This window comes from Nannobrachium achirus, assembly GCF_963921795.1.
Source record: "Nannobrachium achirus genome assembly, chromosome: 11".
Lineage (NCBI taxonomy): Eukaryota > Metazoa > Chordata > Actinopteri > Myctophiformes > Myctophidae > Nannobrachium > Nannobrachium achirus.
In genome coordinates this window covers 6,339,734-6,364,175 of record NC_137820.1, presented here as the reverse complement: position 1 = coordinate 6,364,175, position 24,442 = coordinate 6,339,734, and the positions used below count along the sequence as shown (strand labels likewise).

The window sequence follows — 24,442 nt, the reverse complement described above, 5'->3', positions numbered from 1 at the left end:
TATATATGTCACGGTTAGATAGAGAAACTGTTAGATCGAGAAACGGAGCGCTCGTCGTGCGGCGCGGGGTGGAACAAGCGGTCGCTTTGAGCCACAACAACGTCGGCAGGAATGATAGCCTCACCCCACAGAGGTTATGGTTAGGGTTAGGGTTAGGGTTAGGCATAGTTTTACTGAGGTTAAGGTTAGGGTTAGGGTTAGAGTAAGGCATAGTAAGCTAATGGCTAAACACAGCCGAGCTGGGCTAGTAAATAAACGAAAGAGAGTCGCAAACGAGTGACGTCAGCGCCTGCACTAGTGAATGGCTGGTGTCGCCATCTGGTGGTGATTGGTGTGTGGTGAACTACAAAACGAGCGCTCTGACCACAATCTCACTGAGTTACCCAAACTGACTGTAACATATATATATATGAGAAACACAATTGATGATTTCAACAGCACAAATTAAAGCACATCCATCACTAAAGAATGAGACAATGTCTTTCAGATTTGGAGCCAAAAAAATGGGGGTGCAATGCTCAGCAAACTTAAAATATCTCAAAAATGATACCAGCACAAAGTATAAAATGTACGGCACAATTCAGCACAAATCCAGCACTAAAGTGTTATGGTTGATGTGAGTTTGACCCAAATGCACAGCAAGGAGGAGGCGGTAGAAGGTTGAAAGCCCACCCGGGCGTGTATTTATTAACTTAGGAGCACAGAGTTAAATCACGAGGGGGGCAAACAGGCGAGGCTCTTGTAGGCTTGGAGGTGATTGCAGATGGTGACCAGCTGAGGAGATTGGCAACGAGAGGCAGCTGGGAAGACTCCTGGAACTCAGAGGTTTGTAGAGGCGTGATTTAGCTCCCTCTCGTGGCCAAAATAGGGAGTGGAGATGAAAACGTAACAGGACCCCCCCTCCAAGGATCGCCACCTGGCGATTGACAGGGAACGTCGGGGTGTGCCCGGCGTCGGTGACGGCCCTCAGGACAGGAGGGAACCCGGGCAGGAGAATGTTCGGCCTGGTCGGAGGTCGGGCGGGCTGAGGGCAACAGACCTGGCAGGCGGCGTGAAGGCAACAGCCCTGGCAGGCGGCGTGAAGGCAACAGACCTGGCAGGCGGCGTGAAGGCAACAGACCTGGCAGGCGGCGTGAAGGCAACAGACCTGGCAGGCGGCGTGAAGGCAACAGACCTGGCAGGCGGCGTGAAAGCAACAGACCTGGCAGGCGGCGTTCCAGCTGAGAATGCGCCCAGAACTCCAGCAAACATGGTGGGTGAGTGATCGGGGAGTGAGAGACGCAGGGGCGGATGCTCTCCACATGGTCTCCGGAGACAGTGAGGGTGAGGGGCTGGGTACGGTGAGTGACAGGACCCATGGTGTGACCATTCAGCGCGAAGGCAGGGACAGGCCTCTGGAGTGCAGAGACAAACTGGCGGTCAAACAAGCTCACCTCGGCCCCGGAGTTGAAGAAGGCTGGAATAGTGAGCGACAGTTCCTCCCAGGCGAGTGTGACAGGGAAACTGGCACGGCTGGCGGTGAGGGGCTGGGGAGTAGTAAGACCACTCGCCCGAAAACCCAGAGTGGGAGAAACTACACCCCCTGGCCTCCCCTCCAAATCTTACTTTTACGGCTGATGTGAGTTTGACCCAAATGCGCAGCAAGGAGGAGGCGGTAGAAGGTTGAAAGCCCACCCGGGCATGTATTTATTAACTTAGGAGCACAGAGTTAAATCACGAGGGGGGCAAAAAGGGGAATTGGGCTCTGCAGCTGCTCCAATCCAGCACGGAACCCGGAAAACTGGGAAGGAGAGAAAAAGGCAGAGTCAGAAATAATTCCACAAAGAATAGCAGTGCACAGCAACTACGAGGAGCAAAAACTGGCTAAACTCTACTAAACTGGGAAAACTAGGATATGGCTGTCTACTTCAGTGTGTGTACCAACCATAGTGTGGTGAAGATCTGGCACTGAGCTGTAAACAGGCGAGGCTCTTGTAGGCTTGGAGGTGATTGCAGATGGTGACCAGCTGAGGAGATTGGCAACGCGAGGCAGCTGGGAAGACTCCTGGAACTCAGAGGTCTGTAGAGGCGTGATTTAGCTCCCTCTCGTGGCCAAACTAGGGAGTGGAGATGAAAACGTAACACTAAAGAATTACATTTATATTCATGTTTTCATCATACAGGGTGACAACTTCACAGAGGTATTTTACCTCTATTTTTGATTGATATCATCCATCCATCTATGTATTTATAATAATGACATGTCAGAGACTTTGCCAATATATTGATCATATTAATTCTATAGTGTTTTTAAGAGTTGACATGATATGTATTATATCTGTAATCTTTCTCTTCTATTCAAGGGTCCAAGCTCGGTGATCTAGGTAAGATCAAAAGTTCTACTGCATACAATCAACTACTTACTGTACTGCATCTGTTATTCTACTATGATTAAATCTAATAAAGCATATTTATTTATTTATTTATGTATTTATTTATAAATAATTGTAATACTGTATTCATGAAGTGTTACCACACGTAGTGTAAACTCCAGTCAACAGATTAAGAGTTTCTCAAGTGCAGAATGCAGATCAACACATTTTAATCTGCTGTGTTTCAGAGACACCATTGTTGAATCCAGCAGACCAGCCTATGACGTATGCAGTTGCAGGTAGATCCTCTGTTTTATTATCTTTATGTGTTCTGAGGTGATTCAGTTCTACTGGTTGTTCCTAAGGGCAAGATATTTGCTCTCGCCAACCATTTTTGGCTCTGTAGCAGACTGGGCTGCGAGAAGAGAGTAGCAAAAATAAGTGTGATTAAATGTGTAAAATGAGAGAAGCATTTGAATCAATGATTTAGGTTTTTGACATATCAAATGGATGGGTACATTCAGATTAGAGACCTTCCGTTCTCTATCTTAGCATACAGTGAGTGAGACCCACACTTCATTAGACTACGTAGGCTGTATTACAGTTAAACATACATTATATCTCCACCCACGTCATCAGCACCCACACCCTAGGTGGGGTTGGCGATAGGGCCTCTCTGTGGTGAGTTTGCATATTCTCCCCGTGTCTCCTTGGGCATAGGCCCTCACACAAAAACATGCAGTAGTCCTGGTTTCTATACTACCCCTAGCCAGCCGGGTGCTCCCCAATGTCCCCTGGCGCGGCAGGGGGAGAGCGGAAACCAGGACTACAGGTTAGGTAGTCATCGGGCGAGAAAAAAATGGGTTGCAAAAATCGTGGGATAAAAAACATTAAAAAAAAAAAAAACATACAGTATATGATACCATAAATGGTATCATATACTGTATGTTTAAGAAACACACCTCAAATAATAACTTCATTCATTATGGATGCTGCCTTGTTTCTCTTTCTTTCTTTTGTTATTTTGTCCTTTGTTCTTTTGTTCTTTTGTTCTTTTGTTATTTCGTTCTTTCGTTCTTTCTTTCTTTCTTTCTTTCTTTCTTTCTTTCTTTCTTTCTTCATTTATCAGATCTCAGAAAAAATGATGAAGAAATTCGTATTGTGATGGTGGGGAAGTCTGGAGCTGGAAAGAGTGCCACAGGAAACTCCATCCTGGGTCCTGAAGCATTTAAATCCAAGTGTGCATTCGAATCAGTGACAAAGACCTGTACTATGGCCAGTGGTAAAGTGGCTGGTAGAACTGTTTCTGTTATTGACACTCCAGGCCTGTTTGACACTGGGTTTGATAATACTGAAACCATTAAAGAGGTCAGCAAGTGTATTACTTGTGCTGCTCCTGGTCCCCATGTGTTCCTGGCTGTGATCAAACTAGGGAGATTCACAGAAGAAGAGAAGAACGTTGTGAAAATGATTCAGAAAGCATTTGGAAAAAGTTCAGACAAATACACCATGATTCTCTTCACTCATGGTGACCAGCTTGAAGGTTCAATTGAAGAAACTGTGAATGCATCTCTGGTGATACAAGAATTAATCCAAAAATATCGTGGCCTTTATCATGTCTTTAACAACAAAATTGAGGGTCCCTCCTCTCAGGTCACTGAGCTGCTGGAGAAAATCAACCAGATGGTGGAGAAGAACGGTGGAAGCCACTACACCAACCAGATGTTCCAAGAAGAAGTGAGGAGACAAGGTGAGAGAAACCAGTCATTCCTTAAAGGGGAAGTTCAGTCAAATAAATATGATAACAAGTGCATTCCCAGTTTGTCACACAACAAAGTAATGTATTATTAACCAACAGACAAAATGTGAATGATGAAAAAAATCGAAAAGTTTGAAAAAATATGTTTCAAAATGTGTCAAAATCCAATACATATTTTTCTGGCCATTCTGACAAGGACTGTAGGGGCGTAGCCTATGTACACAATGAAGCCAGGCCCATTCACAGAAGTATCTGCTTTGGTTTTCTTGATAAAAAAAAAAGGCACTCAAGTACATTTACTCTAAAAAGAAAGTACTCAAGTACTAGTATTCAGGTACTTTGACTTAGGCTACTTGAGTATTATTATTATTATTTTCAGTAGTTTCTACAATGCAGTAGTGATACTTTTACTCAAGTAAAACATTTGAGTACTTTTTCCACCACTCTCTCACTCACTCACTCACACACACACACACGCACGCACGCACGCACGCACACACGCATGCACGCACGTGTGTGTGTGTGTGTGTGTGTGTGTGTGTAATGACGAGGGAGACCGTTAGCTTTTAGCGACCGGGGCTATGGGCTAACATGAAGAATGGAAGGAGCTGCCTATAGTAACCGACCTGATAGGCTATTAAGTAGCCTATCAAAAGTAACTAATTAATTAGTATCACAGTGATGCGTACCTCGGTAAAAGCAGGAAAATATGAATATCCCAGATATGATTCAAAAACGTAAAGCAGTCTTATTCCACAATGCTTAAATATAAAGTTCCAATTTTTTTTACAGGGGTTCAGAAATGACTATTCTACATGTAAAATATGTCTATAAACAAATAGCTTAATTCACTGAACTGCCACTTTAAGGGGAACTGATATTGGAAGACTAACTGATGGGCGATCAGAGTCTTGTCATACAATTTGATTTGATTAATATTTGTCTGTTACTATTTGATTTGATCCTACGATCGTTAACATTTTCCTATATTACTGCAAATGGTTACTTTTTGTGTGCCTCCTGTACATAAATTGTACATAATATATACCAGTAAGACTCCCTAATCGGGAGATAAGCGACCGTCAGGTCACAGCGTGATTTTAGGGCAAAATCTGTAGGAGCAGTGTCCAAAAATATGTTTGAAAGAATCGCCTGAAGGTGGCGCTAAATGGGATAGATCCATGTTGATGAGATGAGTGTAGACATACTGTGTACCGACTTGCGTGATTTTAGGGCAAAGTCTGTAGGAGCAGTGTCAAAAAATGTGTTTGAAAGAATCGGCCTGAAGGTGGCGCTAAATGGGACAGATCCATGTTGATGATATGAGTGTAGAGCAAGTGTGTACCGATTTACGTGATTTTAGGGCAAAAATTGTAGGAGCAGTGTCCAAAAATTAGTTTTGCAAGAATCGGCCTCATGGTGTCGCTAGAAGAGGGCCATGTGAGAATTGATGGGTCGAGGACAATTTGGCATGGATCGGGGCAACGGTTGCGGAGATATGAGCAGGGCAAAAGTTTGACGTGTGACTGACAGACTGAGACTGACAGACAGACAGCCAATGGAGGTTTTGATAGTAACTGCGACCTGACGGTCGCAATCAATGTATAAGGAGCCCATATACTGGTTCTGGATAGTAGTAGAATTAGAGCCTTAAGCCTGGAAACCAGACCGAGGTGTTTGGTCAGCGTTTTCTTTTTTTCTTTCTTTCTTTCTTTTTCTTCTTTTTTTTCACTTTTCCATCTGGCTATCATCCTGTTTGAGCCAGATTTCCAAACGTCACAGATTACATACTGTAAGCAAATGACTAGAATTTGACATTGGAAGGCTCTGTCCTACCCCACCACGTACCTTTGGATTCAAGGACGTACTGGGCCCCTGATTCAGCCCTGGAAAAGGAAAGGGAGAGGCCCTCATTGCGCACGGGCATCGGCCACGCACCAGATTATTTTGCCTTCTGGACGCACCGCGAGGCCCCAAATACTAACTGATGAACCGTTACTGTGATTTTAGGTCCCATCGTTTTTCTGGTATAAAGATAGTTTAATGATGTTGTATGTAGACCATCTAGGAGTAGTCAAGGAAGCTAGGGAGTAGTGGGCCAGTTTTCAGATGATAGACAAGCCAGTGGGGCCAATGTGATGGCTCTGTGGGCTGCTGCTACTCAGCGCTATAGAGAGATCTCTATAGCTGCTGCTACTCAAAGATTGTCCATTTCAGATCATGAGAGGCAAGCCAGTAGGCCAATTACATGAGTTATATTTACTTTGTGGGCCGGCCATTTTCCCAATGGCCAGCACGTCCCTGTTTAGATTGAATCTAAAGTGAATCAGAGTGAATCAGTCTGGATTCCAGGCCAAGTAGACAGACAGTAAAATGTCAGTTTAACCAAATGGACCCGTGAAGCCTTGTCGTACGATGGTATCACCCAATGATATGTGCAGACCTACGCTTGTAGATCCGATATTCTAGAAAAAGCATGAACATTTTTAAAAAATGTGAATATATGCCCATACCCTTGTACATTTAGGGCTATCAGATGAAGATCTCTTTTCAAGGTTTCCATTACATACATAATGATTACAATAATAACTCCACACACACACCCACACGGCCAGGCCATATCATATCATATGCCCTCTCACATTTCAGAGCTGAAAACATTGATGGATTCATCGAACCTGACTGCAGCATCTTCAGGTGAGTCCTTTGTTTATTGTGGGCTCACTGAAAGCGAGCACACATATGTTATCCTCATTATTTATCTAACCCTATCTATCAGTCATATCAAGTTCTTCTCAAAACTTTGGCACCTATCTACTCTTACATACTTACACCGAAAAAAAAACCTTCAAACTTTAATGTGTTCTTATTATATCACCAAGTTCACACAGGTCTGCTCTCTGATTTGATCCAAAGATCTAAGCTGCATGTGTGATGTATACATTTTGAGTTAAAACCATTAATATCAACCCATGTCCCTCTCCACTCTTCTGATTGTCACACCTGCGACGGCAGGCCTGTCAGTCATTGGCTGTTCAGTGGTGCTGCAAAGTAACCAAGTACATTTACTTAATACTTAAGTATATATACAGTACTTGTACTTTCAGTACATCTATTTTTACTTTCCATTTTTGTTACTTATACTCCACTGCAATTGCGTATATGCATATACGCCATTTTGTTCTACTTCCGGGTGTCTTTCGACTTCCTTCACAGGTGTTACTGATGATACTAATTAAGGCTCTGTTTGATTTATTGTACAGTGGTTCTTTAATTTCTAGGATCGCCATAAACTCTGTACAAATGGAATCAACAAATGGAAGCAAATGGACCCTTGCAGGTCCATTTGCTTCCATTTGTACACTCTCAGAGTTGCACACCTGTACTAGTGTACTGTATGGGGACATTTGGAACCCTCTCAAGGACACTTTGAGACCCACTGTTTCCAGTGAGCCAACGTTCACAATATCAGCACCCTGACTCTGTTGACCAGAATGGAACAGACACCCGGAAGTAGAACAAAATGGCTATGTGCATATACCCTATTACAGTATTTGACAGCTTTAGTTACATTTTACTTTGCAGATTATATGAATAATACAAAACATAGATGAACCACTTAATACTTTGGCTAATGTAAGAAGCTGATCTACAATGTGACCTTGCGCCGTGCAGTGTTGTACCCGAACGCGTTCAATGAACGATCGTTCACGAACACGTTCATATTTTGAGGGAACGTGAACTGAACGCTCTTTGTTCCCGCTTGATGAACGCTATTGTCGAACGCGTTCATTCTGACGTCCATGAACGGCGCTCGTCGGCTAGTTCGCTCGTGTCGGTCCGCGATCTTCTGTCCTCACGTCTTTCTTTTCATTCACATTTCACATTATGCTCCAATAACACCCAGCTGCAGACTTGAAGCCTCGCGAAAGTTGATATGTGAGCGGACTGAGTGCCTCGGTGCGCTCACTGCGCTGGGTCTGGTGCTTCTCTTCCTCGTTACGTCTCGCAACGCAAGTAAAGCCTGCACTACTTCGCCGTGTGTTGCATTCCAAAAATAGCTGATCTGCAAGCTCACAACGCGTCGCATCCACAAGACAACGTGAGCTTGTAGAGCAGCTATTTTAACCAACGCTTAAACATGCAGATGGGCACGACGTTTAGAAACTTCTGACTTCACAATAAGCCCCTTTTCGACTGTGGCTTTAGCACCACACCACACCACACCACACCACACCACACCACACCACACCACACCAGACACCACACAACACCACACCACACTGCACCACATCAAAATATAGACATTTTCCATTACACAAACGTAGCCCTATTGGTAAGAAACAAAATGACCCTTAAATGTGATTATAATACAATATAAATTTGTATTACAACTATCCTAATAAATTATAATACACTATAATGGATTGTAACTGTGATTATAATACACTATAAAGTATTAATGTATTACTATGATAATTATAATACACTATAATAGATTATGATGGTGGTTATAACACAATATAATCTATTATCATGTATTACACCTATATCCTGGTGGTCTTTCTTTCAATCTTTTTATTTTTTCATTTTTCATAAACTGACATGACATGACATGGCTCACTTGACTCATCACAATCAACAGTTGACTTTCACGTTTGGACTCACATACATATAAACATATAAACATCATCATCTTTTTACACTCATCATATCCTGGTGGTCTAAATGAAAAGTCAGTGAGTGTTCAGTCATTATGAGGGTGCAGGAAGACTGGGCACTAGTGGTGGGCACCTAAATATTGTGGGCACTTCAATGTTAAGTTGGATCTCTCTAGGTCGTCCTCAGGATGAAATACACTAATTGCTGTGTGTGGTGATCTATTTGGGCTGTGTCAATAAGTTTGACAAATAATAGCTTGCAGCAACGTAAAAAAAAGAAATAAAACATTTGAATAGCCAAAAGTATAAAAATATTATGGTTAAAAAAAGGACTAAAAAGAACTAAGTTAGTTCATGGTTCCCCATGAACTTTAGTTCAAAATGTAGAATTATGAACTAGGAAATGAACTAGTTCATTTTAGAAGTTTTGAACTTGAACTTGAACTAGTTCGTTTTGAAAGTGAACTTTCCCAACACTGGCGACGTGTTGTGAGCTTAGATCTGCTGTTTTTAAAAAGCTTGTCAATATTAGGACCATCTGAGACTATTACTTTGAGGGGGTCCATTGCTGGTTCCCAAAGTGTGGTTCAGGGAACCCTGGGGATCATTGAGGTGTTTACAGGGGGTCAATGGCTTGGCTCGTTGTCAGAGTGTGGTTCGGGGACCTCAGGGGGTCCCTGAGCTGTTTTCTAGGGGGTCCATCCCTGGTTCCCAAAGTGTGGTTCGGGCCTGAGGGGTTTCCGGGGAATCCATTGCTGGTTCCCAAAGTGTGATTCAAGGACCCCTAGGGTCACACAGGACACACACACACACACACACGCACGCTGCACGCACGCACGCACGCACGCACGCACGCACGCACGCACGCACGCACGCACGCACACACGCACACACACACAAAAGGGTCCCTCCTCTGTCTTCCTATTGGCTGGTCTTTAAACAGCCGTAACTCCAGTTAGCAGCATGGTGCCGTCTCGAAACTCGGTTACTGGACTTAAACCGCCAATAGAGACAAACTGTAATTGCTGAAGCCCCACCCCCTCTGTCTTCCAATTGGCCGGGCTTTAAACAGCCTTAATTTCAGTTCCCAACATGCTACTGGTCTCGAACATGTGTTGTGTTGTTTGTTTACCCGTCCACATTATGTTTTTATTTTATTTAGATGTAATTGTCCATACCGTTAAGTTCATGTAATAACACTGCTTGTCTGCATTGTATTTCGATTACTATTTTACGCCATTAACGTCAAAGAGAGCACTGCCTGCGATCTTGACATTTTGTACCATGTTTTTTTGGCGTGAAGCGAGCAGGGGTTCAAGTTCTCCATCCTGGGGACGGATTTCCGTCCTGAGGTAGGGGCTATTTATGAGATCAGTGCAGATTAGCAAAAAAGAAGAAAAAAAAAGTCGAGCCGCCGGTGCTAAATATTTTTATAGCAGCAGTTCCACTGTGGTGCGGTACAGAGTGCTGGTGTGTCATGTACTTCTAATTCAGTTCAGTCCAACTACTTCCTGTAAGTAGACTTAAAAATAAAACCAGTTGACGTGACTTGACTGTTGACTTGATCAGATTACGGTAGGCTCTTATTTTGAAATCCGCCGTACTGAGAGGAAATGCCTCTGTTTGTTAGCATGCTACTTGTTGCTGCTGTAAGCTAGCCGCGACGCGTGATGCATGCTGTTTGGATAAACAAAACATCACGCAGATTACTCACAACAACTAACAATTTAAGGACTTTTTAATATCTCTAAAATGACAAATTAAACATTGGACAAACTGTCAAATATTAGAGGCAGACATTTTGAAAATAGCAGATCTACATGCTCACAGGCATTGTGAGCATGTAGATCTGCTATTTCACAATATAACCATGTAATACAAAATGTAATGCCTCAACTCTTAGTGCTTGTCAGGGTGGGGGGGGGGGGGGGGGGCATATGATCATTTTGGGGGTCGCGGCCTGAAAAGGTTGAGAACCACTGTTGTTGATTAAACCTTTTCATAGATGGAGTCATAGACGTGTTTAATAGCTCTATCATCAGTGACAGTGTTGTATCAATGAATTAATTTAGTTAATTAGTATGTGCATTTGGGCATTTAAAACCCTAACTTGACCTTTGGCTCTGTTCTTGATCTGCTCTTTTCCCACTCTCTACACCAATTATATCTTTGCAGATCTGCAAGCTCATTGTGAGCTTCATGTGTATAAGTGTATTCCTCTGTTTAACAAACACACTGCTACAACTAGCACTATGTGGATGTAAAGCCAAACCCTACAGTAATAATTTTAAATCTGGGGTATCACATAAGGTGCATCAGTATATTGTTCATGATATTTAGACATTAAGATGCAAACATAATATCAGTTAATTTAATGATTCTTACATGTGTTTTTGTTTTGTTTTATATTTCTTATACCACATGATGACCCAACAACATATTGCCTGAAACAGATGAAGAAAAGGGTGAGCTTTTTTTGTCCTGACAGTTTAATACTCAATAACCAGTGAGTAGGTTGTTGGCTGGTGCTACCTTTGGTTTACCAGGATGTACATCCTCTATATCTTGTTCCAAACCCATAAATGTACCAGTTGTTACACTAGTAGTAGTATGTATGTGTGGATGTAGAGATGCAGGAGCTTTATTTTCTGTCAGGCACATGCACACATAGACATCAAAGGGGGCTTGAGCCCCTGCCCTTTGATCCGTCTGTAAAAAGTGCCCTCTCCAGACCATGAATGCAGCTTTTTCTACGGTGAAAGAAAAGCAAATGCCCCTCTTTCCATGCCATACCTGAAGGCAGCATTCAAGAGAATGGCCTTGTCCAAACTCCCCTGAACTTGAACACAGCATCTTATGTTGAAAGAATTGTCCTCTCTGTGTAGAAATCCATGCCCTTACGCCACATCTCCAGCATTGACTTGATTATGCTTAGTTTAGTGTGGTGTCACATAGGAATGGCCAACTGTTAACCGTTACCGTTTAACCGATAAGATATTGGTTACCAGTAAGCACTAACGGTTAATGGTGACCAAAAAAAAAAGAAAATAAAAAAAAAAGAAGAAAAGCAACCCATGTGTCACACCAAAAGCCCCGTACACCAATGTCTATGCAACATCGAGTCATCAACCATGCAACTATATACACGCTGTGGACACACATTTCTATACACGCTGTGGACACACATTTCTGGACACCAATGTCTGTGTAACATCCATGCATGCAACTTGCGACACTTAATTTGGAATCGTACACGGCACTTGTTCATCAGGAAACAAATGCTCCGATTGGATTTCCCAAAACAGACCGTCACATTGAATCCCGTTTAAGAAGAGCTTAAAACACAACTTTCTAATGTTACATGACGTGTGGAACGCTAAAGTCGTCTTGCTTACAGAGTAGGCTTTGCGAAAATAACACAAAGCTCAGAGTCGCAATGATCGCTGCATCAGCACACACAAAACACGGGCGAGAGAGAAGAAAATGAAGAATGAAATGGACATCACGTTTAGCCGATGTTTCAACCATTCCAAAAGTCATATGATTGGAAGTTATTGCTCTACACAACAAACACAGAGGAGAGGGAGTAGTGCGAAGTGAAGCAGAAAGAGCCAATGCATTCGCTGTCCCTCAAGTGAAGTGCGAGCGTCTCGCTGCTGCTGTTGTTAGGCGACAGCCAGGGACGTGCAGAGAATGTTAGAGAGGCAGGGGCTGACATTTCTAAAAGGGCCTTTTGGCAGGCAATTCTCTTGAATGCAGCCTTCAGTTATGGTATGGAAAGGGGACATTTGCATTTATTTTACCACAGTAAAAACTGCATTCATGGTCTGAAGAGGGCACTTTTTACAGAAGGATAAAAGGGCAGGGGCTCAAGCCCCCTTTTAAGTATATGTGTACACGTGCCCTGCGACAGCCGCATCACATTACAGACTGAATATTTCAATCCCATTTCTTTTAGAAAACATTTGTATTCTTGTTTCTCCTAGTTTTATTGTTTTTAATGTGTAAATATGGCTGGTGTATTTTCCTTTTTTAAATCGCTAAAATAGCACATTTGTTAACACATTTCCTTAACGGTTAACGGTTATTTAACCGATAAGGCCTTGCGGTTATCGATTAAGAAAAATTCTCCATTTGGCCCTCCCTAGTGTCACACACCGAAAATAGCCGACCTCCAAGCTCACAACGCGTCGCAACGTGATGCGTTGTGAGCTTGGAGGTCTGCTATTTTCAATATTTTCACCAAAAGGCCCTTTTAGAAATGTCAGCCCCTGCCTCTCTAAAATTATCTGCACGTCCCTGTTTTCTATGATGTATTTATCTCAACCACTCTTCTTTTTCTCTTCCTAACAGACCACGTTGTGACGCAGCACAAGGAACAGTTGATTCAACTGGTTCCACCTTCCACAGTCATGTCTCTAGTAGACAGACTAGGAGACAGGGTCTCTCCTGAACTCTCTGCTGAGATCCAAGCTGAGAGGAGCGAGGACCAAATGAAGACCCTGTACACAAAGGTGCTAGGACCAGGGGGAACATCTGTTAGAGCAGCCTTTTACAATGCTCTGAAACTACTCCTCTCTGGTAAGATCCATATGTATTACTAATTACCTTTATTTTATTTTATTGTTTTTACTTGTATTTATTTTTCCAAACATGTATCTCTTTAATAAAAAAAAAAAAACACAACTAGAACGGTGCAATTCTGGGAAATTGCAAGTGTGGTTGCCCTGACGCGAGTCACAAGGAATCCGCTGTGAAATGTAATCCCTCTCTGTATCTGTCAGTCCATGTCCATATTTGAGCGGTGCTAACCATTCTGTCCCATATGGAGATCCCTGATGTCATCAATATTGAGCCCATATCTTGGAATGCCCATATATGGACACACTCTGTCAGTCTAACGTGGTCTATGATGTCAGTCATCTCCATATTTGGGAAAAGCGACATTTTTGGATTTTCCCATTCTCGTCCATGGACGAAATTAATTCATGAATAAAATAATATAAATTTCGCTATTTAATGTTTCTCTTAGCAAAATGCAAGCAGACGAGTCCCGATGAAGCCGGTTGATTTGACATATGGCCCAATTGCGTGCCACCAAAACTAGCGCGGAAAAAATAAAGTTTATCCGAAAAGATGGAAAGGAGGAATAAAGTCAGACAAGTACTATAGTGTGGTTGCCACTGCTAGAACCAGGGGGAACATCTGTTAGAGCTAGGGTCGTCAGAAGGAGTAGGAAAGTGGGACTGAGTTACTAGGGCCCAAGGTGGTGGAGGGGCCTTAATTATTTTATACTTTAGCTATTGAAAAATAGCAGATATTTAAGCTCACAGCAAGCTTGTAGATCTGCAATTTTTGAAAAGTCGTGAAAATTGCTCTTGCTGGTCGGGGACTTCGGGGACTTCCGGCCGCTGAAGCAATGGCGGCAGACTGAAAAGTGGCGTCCTCGCCCAAATCCTAAATCAAATAATACTATGACATACCAAATGTCATAGCTTTAGATAAACAGAACATATAAGTTAATGGGGAATGAACCTCAGATCTGGCTCAACAACAACGACTTTCGACCGGCAAAAACAAAGGGAACGAAAGAAGAACAAACAAAAGAAAGTCGCAGCTCAGACAACAACAGAAGACATGGAACAACATGGAACAACTACTGCGCGAAATGAAAGCAGAGATTCAAGACTTTAGTTCGGAATTTAAAGCATACTGCGAAAGGACTGAGCAAGACATGAAGAGATTAATAGATCAAACAACGGAAATACGCCTTAAAGCAGAAAAGACAGAAACCAGAGTGGACGAGGTGGAAAACAGTGGGTGAGATTCAAGATTCAACTATATCTCACAAGCAAACCATTAAACGGCTCAAACAGAAAATGAACGCAATGGAAACGGAGATGGACTATTTACAAAGTAAATAGTAGTAAAAGTACAAAATAATATGCTCATTTTTAACGTAAAGGAAAAAAGTGAGAAAAGTGACATGGCAGGTTTCCTGACAAAGCTGTTTAACGAGGCGCTGGAATTACCAGGGGAATTCAACATAATCCGAGCCCACCGTCTCCACAAAGAGAGCACAAAAACAAGACCAATTATTGTCGCTTTCATGAACTATGATACGAAGAAAATGGTCCTGCAAACGGCGTGGAAAAAGAAAGAAGTGCTGTTTAATGGAACTAAAATAAACGTTGATCATGACCTGACCGTTAAGGACAGGCAGAAGAGAGCCTTGTATAAACCCATCAGAGTCAGAGATAAACTATTAAAGAATAATATACACTCCTATATCATCGCACCGGCAAAGTTGAAAGTGCTGAAGCAGGACGGATCAGTGTCAATCTACAACAACCCAGAAGCTGCAGACAAGTGGAGATACGACGGCGATTGATGGCACCGCTGCACCACTAGAAGAGGAACAGGTTGATTCTAACGGGCTACGTCGGAGGACAACACACCGGCGCCCCTGACAGAAGAATGGACCACCGTTAAATAATCGCTACAGAAAGGAGAACTTATAAACATATAAATTCTGCACGCTGCAGCCGTGCGGAAAGAAAACAGACACGTGAGTGACATTCCCCAGAAATGGCATCGGGGGGGGGGGGGGGGGGGGGGGGGGGGGGGGAGGAGTTTGGAGGTGGGGGTGGGGGTGAAAGGGGTCTGAGGTTGTAATGTCGCCGACGTGTGTGTGTGTGTGTGTGTGTGTGTGTGTGTGTGTGTGTGTGTGTGTGTGTGTGTGTGTGTGTGTGTGTGTGCGCGCGTGCGCGCGTACGTGTGTGATGTGTTTAATGTGTATATGTTGTCGTGGCCAAATATGTAAATGTAAAGTTATAGCTTGGTCCATGCACAGTAGAATGCTATATGCAAGTAGGCCTATGTGTAGACCTGCAGATGACCAAGTAAACATATCAGAAGGAATATATTAACAGAGCACATGAAACACTAGGGTGAACATAAAGAAGTGTGCACACATGCAGACTTCCATCTGGGTTATTCCCGGGTTGATGGGCATGTGGGCACACTAGAGATGGATCTAAGTAATTAAGTGGAAATATACAGACAGATAGAAAACTAAATATGGTTAAATTAAGAAAGATCCTTGTCCATTGGTTGCAACATACTGAGCGCGGTTTCCTGATATTATTATTTTCTTTACTCTTAATCATTTGTTATAGCAGTGTATATTCAGATTGGTGATTACCTTTGTGTGCGTACAAATTTTGCCCTGAATTAAGAAAAAATGAGGGGAAAAAAGTTAAATGGGTTAGGGTTAGGGTAAGAAGACAGCAAGTGTTTTGTTTTGTTTTTCTTTGTTTTTTTGTTATATGATAGAAATGCATCTTGAGACGGAGAGGGCAGTGATTAAGAGATAAGCCTGGACATGACTCTGGTTTTACTTTTCTTCCTTTTTTTTTCTCTATTGCTGTTTGAAATTAAGAGGAGTCATTGAGTGGTTCAGATGTGCCTTATTGTACCAGTAAGACTCCCTAATCGGGAGATAAGCGACCGTTGGTCGCTTATCTCCACAAATAGGCCAAAAGTTTGTTTTACCAATTATCAAGACATATGGGCAGTTGACAGTTTGCCATGGTTACTCATTGAAGTTGAATCTCCATATATGGAGATAACCTACGCATCACACTAAGTCTGACCTCACCAGCCCATATTTGGGCATGAGCAACTTATGTCTCCATATATGGAGATATGATGACATCACACAGTCCTCAGCCGATGATGTGGCGTGATGTCATACAATACACAAACGAGCCCTACAGTATAAAGGGGCAATTCTTGACAGGAAAGAAGCATTTCTTCGACTCAGACCTTATCGCCAGGGTTGGCTTATAGCAGCTGTCGGTAGGACCATATATGGATTCTGTTAGTGTGGATCTCCTAACAGGGCATCATCTGGGATACAATCCCTTTTATGCCCATATATGGAGATCCCTAACAGAATCCCTTTCATGCCCATATATGGAGATCCCTAACAGAATCCCTTTTATGCCCATATATGGAGATCCCTAACAGCATCCCTTTTATGCCCATATATGGAGATCACTAACAGCTAACAGAATCCCTTTTATGCCCATATATGGAGATCCCTAACAGAATCCCTTTTATGCCCATATATGGAGATCCCTAACAGAATCCCTTTTATGCCCATATATGGAGATCCCTAACAGAATCCCTTTTATGCCCATATATGGAGATCCCTAACAGAATCCCTTGTATGCCCATATATGGAGATCCCTAACAGAATCCCTTTTATGCCCATATATGGAGATCCCTAACAGAATCCCTTTTATGCCCATATATTATGGAGAAATCCCTGCTCTGAGTATCTGACATCAGTGTGATGTCACCTGTTTATGCCCATATATGGAGATCCCTGCTCTGCGTATCTGGTTGCTATGGTAAACAGTTGGTTGCTAGGGTAAAAAAACATGGTTGCTATGGTAAACAGTTGGTTGCTAGGGTAAACAGTTGGTTGCTAGGGTAAAACCATGGTTGCTAAGGTGGTTGCTAACGTACACTAACAGACCAGCAACAACAGACTGTTGCCACAGCAATGTACACAAAGGTTTGTGTACACATGTGGTGTGATGTCATACTGATGCGGAGATATGAGCAGGGCAAAGGTGTGACGTGTGACGTGTGACGGACGGACGGACAGCCGGTGGAGGTTTTTGCGACCGTCAGGGAGCAGTTTACTACCAGTAAGACTCCCTAATCGGGAGATAAGCGACCGTTGGTCGCTTATCTCCACAAATAGGCCAAAAGTTTGTTTTACCAATTATCAAGACATACGGGCAGTTGACAGTTTGCCATGGTTACTCATTGAAGTTGAATCTCCATATATGGAGACATAAGTTGCTCATACCATAGCAACCATGTTTTTTACAGGGCCTGGGATTGATGACATCAGAAATCTCCATATATGGGCATGAAAGGGATTTTGTTTCTGGAAATATGTCTGTGGGGTGCCACATTTGGAATAAAACACTTACATCACACATCTGGATATCCATACAGCCCATCTAGTTTGCCTGTGTCCATTTATGCCCATATATCTGATGACATTGGGACAATGATCTCCATATATGGGCATAAAACTTATGTTAATTAGTAAAGCCTGGGGATCTCCATATATGGGCATGAGGGGTACCCTAAAAGGGCATCATCTGGGAATAGCAAATATAGTTATCCTAGAAAGTGAAAATCTTACATCAAAGGCCATAACTACCTACCTACCACCATACTGCATTCCTCATTAAACTACCTACCAGTAAGATGCCTATAGGGAGAAAAGCAAAGGGCGAGGTTGCACCATTTCTTGGTCTTCTGGCCAGTGATGTATATCGGACCATTTAACCATATATGGAGACATCTGGTACCCAAAGATATTCACAGATATGGGCTTAATATTGATGACATAAGGGATCTCCATATATGGGCGTAAAAGGGATTTGGTTCCCCTGGCATCACAGGGATCTCCATATATGGGCATAAAATGGATTTGGTTACCCTGGCAACACGGGGATCTCCATATCTCCATATATGGGCATAAAAGGGATTTGGTTCCCCTGGCATCACAGGGATCTCCATATATGGGCATAAAAGGGATTTGGTTCCCCTGACATTACAGTGATGTCAGTGGCTGGTTCTACAGAGGGGATCTCCATTTATGGGCATAAAAGGGAATGTATGTATGATGATGTCAGATATCATAGACGTCATAGGACTTTCACATAACGAATAACTGAGTAAGCATGTAAACCCGTAAAATCTATATTTGGGCATGGCTGATTTATGACCTCATCATGATGACACGAGCAAACACAGCTGAATTGTATAAATGATCAGTGCAGAAACCAACAGAAGTATTTGACCAAGACTCTTCGATTTAAACATCAACAAAGGTGTGACGTTTGTTGATGGTCACAAAGGTGTGACGGACGGACGGACGGACGGCCGGTGGAGGTTTTCATAGTAAACTGCTCCCTGACGGTCGCAACCAGTAAGACTCCCTAATCGGGAGATAAGCGACCGTTGGTCGCTTATCTCCACAAATAGGCCAAAAGTTTGTTTTACCAATTATCAAGACATACGGGCAGTTGACAGTTTGCCATGGTTACTCATTGAAGTTGAATCTCCATATATGGAGATAACCTACGCATCACACTAAGTCTGACCTCACCAGCCCATATTTGGGCATGAGCAACTTATGTCTCCATATATGGAGATATGATGACATCACACAGTCCTCAGCCGATGATGTGGCGTGATGTCATACAATACACAAACGAGCCCTACAGTATAAAGGGGCAATTCTTGCCAGGAAAGAAGCATTTCTTCGACTCAGACCTTATCGCCAGGGTTGGCTTATAGCAGCTGTCGGTAGGACCATATATGGATTCTGTTAGTGTGGATCTCCTAACAGGGCATCATCTGGGATACAATCCCTTTTATGCCCATATATGGAGATCCCTAACATAATCCCTTTCATGCCCATATATGGAGATCCCTAACAGAATCCCTTTTATGCCCATATATGGAGATCCCTAACAGCATCCCTTTTATGCCCATATATGGAGATCACTAACAGCTAACAGAATCCCTTTTATGCCCATATATGGAGATCCCTAACAGAATCCCTTTTATGCCCATATATGGAGATCCCTAACAGAATCCCTTTTATGCCCATATATGGAGATCCCTAACAGAATCCCTTTTATGCCCATATATGGAGATCCCTAACAGAATCCCTTGTATGCCCATATATGGAGATCCCTAACAGAATCCCTTTTATGCCCATATATGGAGATCCCTAACAGAATCCCTTTTATGCCCATATATTATGGAGAAATCCCTGCTCTGAGTATCTGACATCAGTGTGATGTCACCTGTTTATGCCCATATATGGAGATCCCTGCTCTGCGTATCTGGTTGCTATGGTAAACAGTTGGTTGCTAGGGTAAAAAAACATGGTTGCTATGGTAAACAGTTGGTTGCTAGGGTAAACAGTTGGTTGCTAGGGTAAAACCATGGTTGCTAAGGTGGTTGCTAAAGTACACTAACAGACCAGCAACAACAGACTGTTGCCACAGCAACGTACACAAAGGTTTGTGTACACATGTGGTGTGATGTCATACTGATGCGGAGATATGAGCAGGGCAAAGGTGTGACGTGTGACGTGTGACGTGTGACGGACGGACGACGACGGACGGACGGACGGCGGAGGTTTTCATAGTAAACTGCTCCCTGACGGTCGCAATGAAAACCTCCACCGGCCGTCCGTCCGTCCGTCCGTCCGTCCGTCCGTCACACGTCACACGTCACACCTTTGTTTGTGTACGGTGTGATGTCATATATCTTCAGTATGACATCACACCACATGTGTACACAAACCTTTGTGTACGTTGCTGTGGCAACAGTCTGTTGTTGCTGGTCTGTTAGTGTACGTTAGCAACCACCTTAGCAACCATGGTTTTACCCTAGCAACCAACTGTTTACCCTAGCAACCAACTGTTTACCATAGCAACCATGTTTTTTTACCCTAGCAACCAACTGGGCATAAAAGGGATTCTGTTAGGGATCTCCATATATGGGCATAAAAGGGATTCTGTTAGGGATCTCCATATATGGGCATAAAAGGGATTCTGTTAGGGATCTCCATATATGGGCATAAAAGGGATTCTGTTAGCTGTTAGTGATCTCCATATATGGGCATAAAAGGGATGCTGTTAGGGATCTCCATATATGGGCATAAAAGGGATTCTGTTAGGGATCTCCATATATGGGCATGAAAGGGATTCTGTTAGGGATCTCCATATAAGGGCATAAAAGGGATTGTATCCCAGATGATGCCCTGTACTTGGGATTTGTTGATGTAAATGTTCACATAGAGTGTAATAATTGGTAAAACAAACTTTTGGCCTATTTGTGGAGATAAGCGACCAACGGTCGCTTATCTCCCGATTAGGGAGTCTTACTGGTCATAGTAAACTGCTCCCTGACGGTCGCAATAAGAGTATTGATATATGGGTCAAAAAAAAAGCGCTACATTCATTTCAGCCAGATAACTCACGATAAGATTGAAACAATGTTTATTATTATAAATGAGTAATACAAGTGTATATGTCACATTTAGTATGGCGTCGGCTCTGCTTCTCCCTGCTCCGCGCAGCACAGAAGAACATCAATAACATTGGAGCAGGGAGATACAATATATATATAATATATACTAGCCTACAGCCCCCTGCGGGGGCCTGGCCCCTTTGTGTGTGTGCCTGTTAGTCCCCCTTGGTGTGAAGCAGACAGACTGTGATGTTGCTCTCTCTGGAACTGCCCCCGGACTGGGAGTCCCCTGCTTGGTGACGCCCATTTGTGATGTAAATCGCATCACAGGACAGCCGCCTACAGGCCAAAATTTGGGAAAATATTTTAAACATTTGGGGATTATGAGAAGTAGAGACACATCTGAAGGTGATAAAGTTGATGTTGGGCAAGGTACATGCGTTATTGATTTTTGTATTATGTTTTTTAGACAATTGAACAACTGCTGAACGTGGAGTTACAGACGGACAAACGGACAAACATACACACTATTTTTTGGGGCGATTCTAATTAAGGTTGTGGGATGGGATATAAACACCCCCAACACGCTGAACCGAGACGCCCTACGGGAATTTGACTCTACCGATTAATACTCGCGGATATCCCACTGCTCCGTGAAGAGACACAGTGACGAAATGCAGCTAGCATTTCTGGATCCTGCTCGGATATACTAACATTATGTGAAAAATCTATGTGAGCCAGGCACACACGCCGTTTGGCATCCGTAGCTGATATCCCACTGCTCCTTGACGGAGACACAGTGACGAAATGCAGCTAGCATTTCTGGATCCTGCTAGGATATACTAACATTATGTGAAAAAATCTATGTGAGCCAGGCACACCACGCCGTTTGGCACCCTAAGCTGATATCCCACTGCTCCTCGTGGAGACACAGTGCCGAAATGCAGCTAGCATTTCTAGATCCTGCTAGGATATACTAACATTATGTGGAAAAATCTATGTGAGCCAGGCACACCACGCCGTTTGGCACCCTAGCTGATATCCCACTGCTCCGCGTGGAGACAGTGCTGAAATGCAGCTAGCATTTCTAGATCCTGCTAGGATATACTAACATTATGTGAGATCCCAGAGGGGTGAGCTCCCCACTTAATAAGCCTATCCCATCTTCACCCCCAACACACAGAGACACCAACTGGAATTGGCTAGACATGCTGCTTTATTACTTATAACGTGATACAACCAAATCCCCCAGCTACCACCATAGCTTCTATATTAATAGAGTAACTTGAATCCGCTCAGAGGCGATAATTACAAACACTTGTACTCATGAGGTTCTGCGCCAGCATAATCTCTCCCCGATTAAGGCGCACGTAACGTTCGTATGCAGAGGAGGACCACCGCCCCAGGGCCTTTAGGGTGGTGACCGGCACTTTCATGGCTGCTGTCGTGGCTGCTCCGATACGAAGTGAGTGAGGAGTGTAGAGTTCAGGAGACAGTCCACAGTACTGGCACAGTGACTTTAGCTTTTCAGCGAACCAGGATCTCGTCATTGGTTTGCCCCCAGGGAGGAGAAACAGGGGATCATGAGGATGGTTGCAGGCTCGGTATTGCAGGTAGGCAGACATGGAAGAGAAGGGGCAAAACTCAGTATTAATTTTGGATATGATCACAGGTACACCTTTTTTTAAAGTATCAGATTTAGAGTGCTTCAGAAATAAAGTGAATAAGTCATTTTCAAAAGATACATCAGAAACAGTGAGATTATGCTCAGAATCAAAAGAGAGTGAGCTAGTGGTGAATTCCCCTAACCTAAAGAACCCATAAAATGCAGTGAGAATAGTGGCTTCTAACATTTTATCCTCATACAAAGAAAAGCAGCCCAGTCTCAATCTACACACCAGCTGATGCACCAAGTTAATAGTGAGAGGCAATCTTTTATCTTTGCCTTGAGGTTGGTCTTTCCTGAGGCCGTTGAGCAGCAGACGGATGGAAGGATGGCTGAGAATGCTACATGCTGAAGGGTCTAGGCACCGGAGATGAAATTGAATACCCGCTAGCATAGCTTTGATAGAAGATGGTTTGAGTTTGCGAGATTCTGAGGAATGCACTATGAAAGCGCAGACTATAGCTAGGTTGACTGGAATTGGGTTGATTGAACAGTAAGAGCAGAAAGAGGAAAAGAAAACCCATGCTGAATCATAAGCTTTTAATGTATTTTTTGACAAGCCTTTCCTCATAGTCATAGCAGCTGTGTTCAAAAGACCTTGTAGAAATAGACTAGGAGTTAATTGAGGATCGCTTGGGAAAACGGAGGGCAGGGCTGGCTGGTTGGCTTGGCGTTGGGGCACAGCGCTTTGAAGTCCTGAAATTTGAATCGGGACAGAGCGTCAGCTATGGAGTTTTCATGGCCTGGTATATGAGAAGCACGGAGAATAAAGTTGTTATTAATACAAGTCCACGAGAGCCGTCTGATTAAGCTGTTGATTATAGGAATGGACGAACGGCCTTTGTTAATAATGCTAACTGTGGCCTCATTGTCACAAAAAACCATGATTTGTTTCCTTTCCCATTCCTTCCCCCATATTAAGCATGCCAGAACGATGGGATACAATTCATACAGCGCGATGGACTTACAATTGGCGGGCATGTCACTTATTTCAGACGGCCAAGAATGAGCAAACCACTCATTTCCATACACCCCTCCGAACCCGACGGACGGGGCGGCATCCGTGTAAAATTTTAGAGAAGGTGACGTTTCAAAGAAATCGTTATAGAAAAAGGATATCCCGTTCCACTGATCCAATAGCGCGGACCAGAACTGAATGTCAGATTTGCAACCCTCGTCTAGAACAATATCATCGTTAAGATTGGGAACGGATTTGGCCATGTCTAGCAGCCTGGAAACAAAAGAGCGCCCCTGAGGAATTATTTGCATAGCGAAGTTAAGATGGCCTAAAAGCGACAGAAGATTACGTTTAGACATAGAAGGAACCTCTAGACAGCTCCTTAGAAATCCTCTAATGCGGGTTAGTTTTTCCTCTGGCAGCGACGCCTGCATGCGCTCGCTATCTAATAGAATGCCGAGAAATTCTAATTTTGTGCTGGGGCCAACTGTTTTTTTCCTCTGACAGGGGAACTCCGGTAGCTTTAAACAGGTCTTTAACAATAGAGATGCACCGGGCTGGAGGCGAGTGACTAAAATCTACTACTAAAAAATCATCGAGAAGATGCAAAACGAATGGCAGTTTGTAAGTATTGGATAGAATCCAGCATAACGCTTCTGATAGGGCATCGAAAATGCGGGGGCTGCTACGGCACCCGAACGTTAGTTTCACTGCGAAATAGAAATACCCCTGCCATTTCACCCCGAAGAATGGCCATTGGGAAGGGTGGAGTGGCATTACTTTGAATGCATCCGTTATATCCGCTTTCCCCATCCATGCGCCAACGCCCGCTGCTTTAATCATTTGGATGGCGTTATCAATGGTGGCGTAATACAGGGAGAACGGGAATAGCGGAATTAAGTCATTAATGCTGGAAACTGGGCCATTATGCGGAGCTGAGAGGTCGATAATCATTCGTTTCTTCCC

The 24,442-nt window shown here is 43.3% G+C and overlaps 1 protein-coding gene across 1 annotated transcript; it reads left to right on the top strand.

The window, feature by feature from the left end:
• Nucleotides 1-1,301: 1,301 nt before the first annotated feature.
• LOC308293677 (GTPase IMAP family member 7-like) lies at nucleotides 1,302-22,325 on the top strand (the record flags this gene model as incomplete). Its single annotated transcript, XM_080736272.1, has 5 exons — nucleotides 1,302-1,518; nucleotides 3,481-4,101; nucleotides 6,760-6,807; nucleotides 13,125-13,352; nucleotides 22,240-22,325. The coding sequence occupies 5 exons, from the start codon at nucleotides 1,302-1,304 to the stop codon at nucleotides 22,323-22,325; spliced, it is 1,200 nt and encodes a 399-aa protein (XP_080592398.1).
• Nucleotides 22,326-24,442: the final 2,117 nt, after the last annotated feature.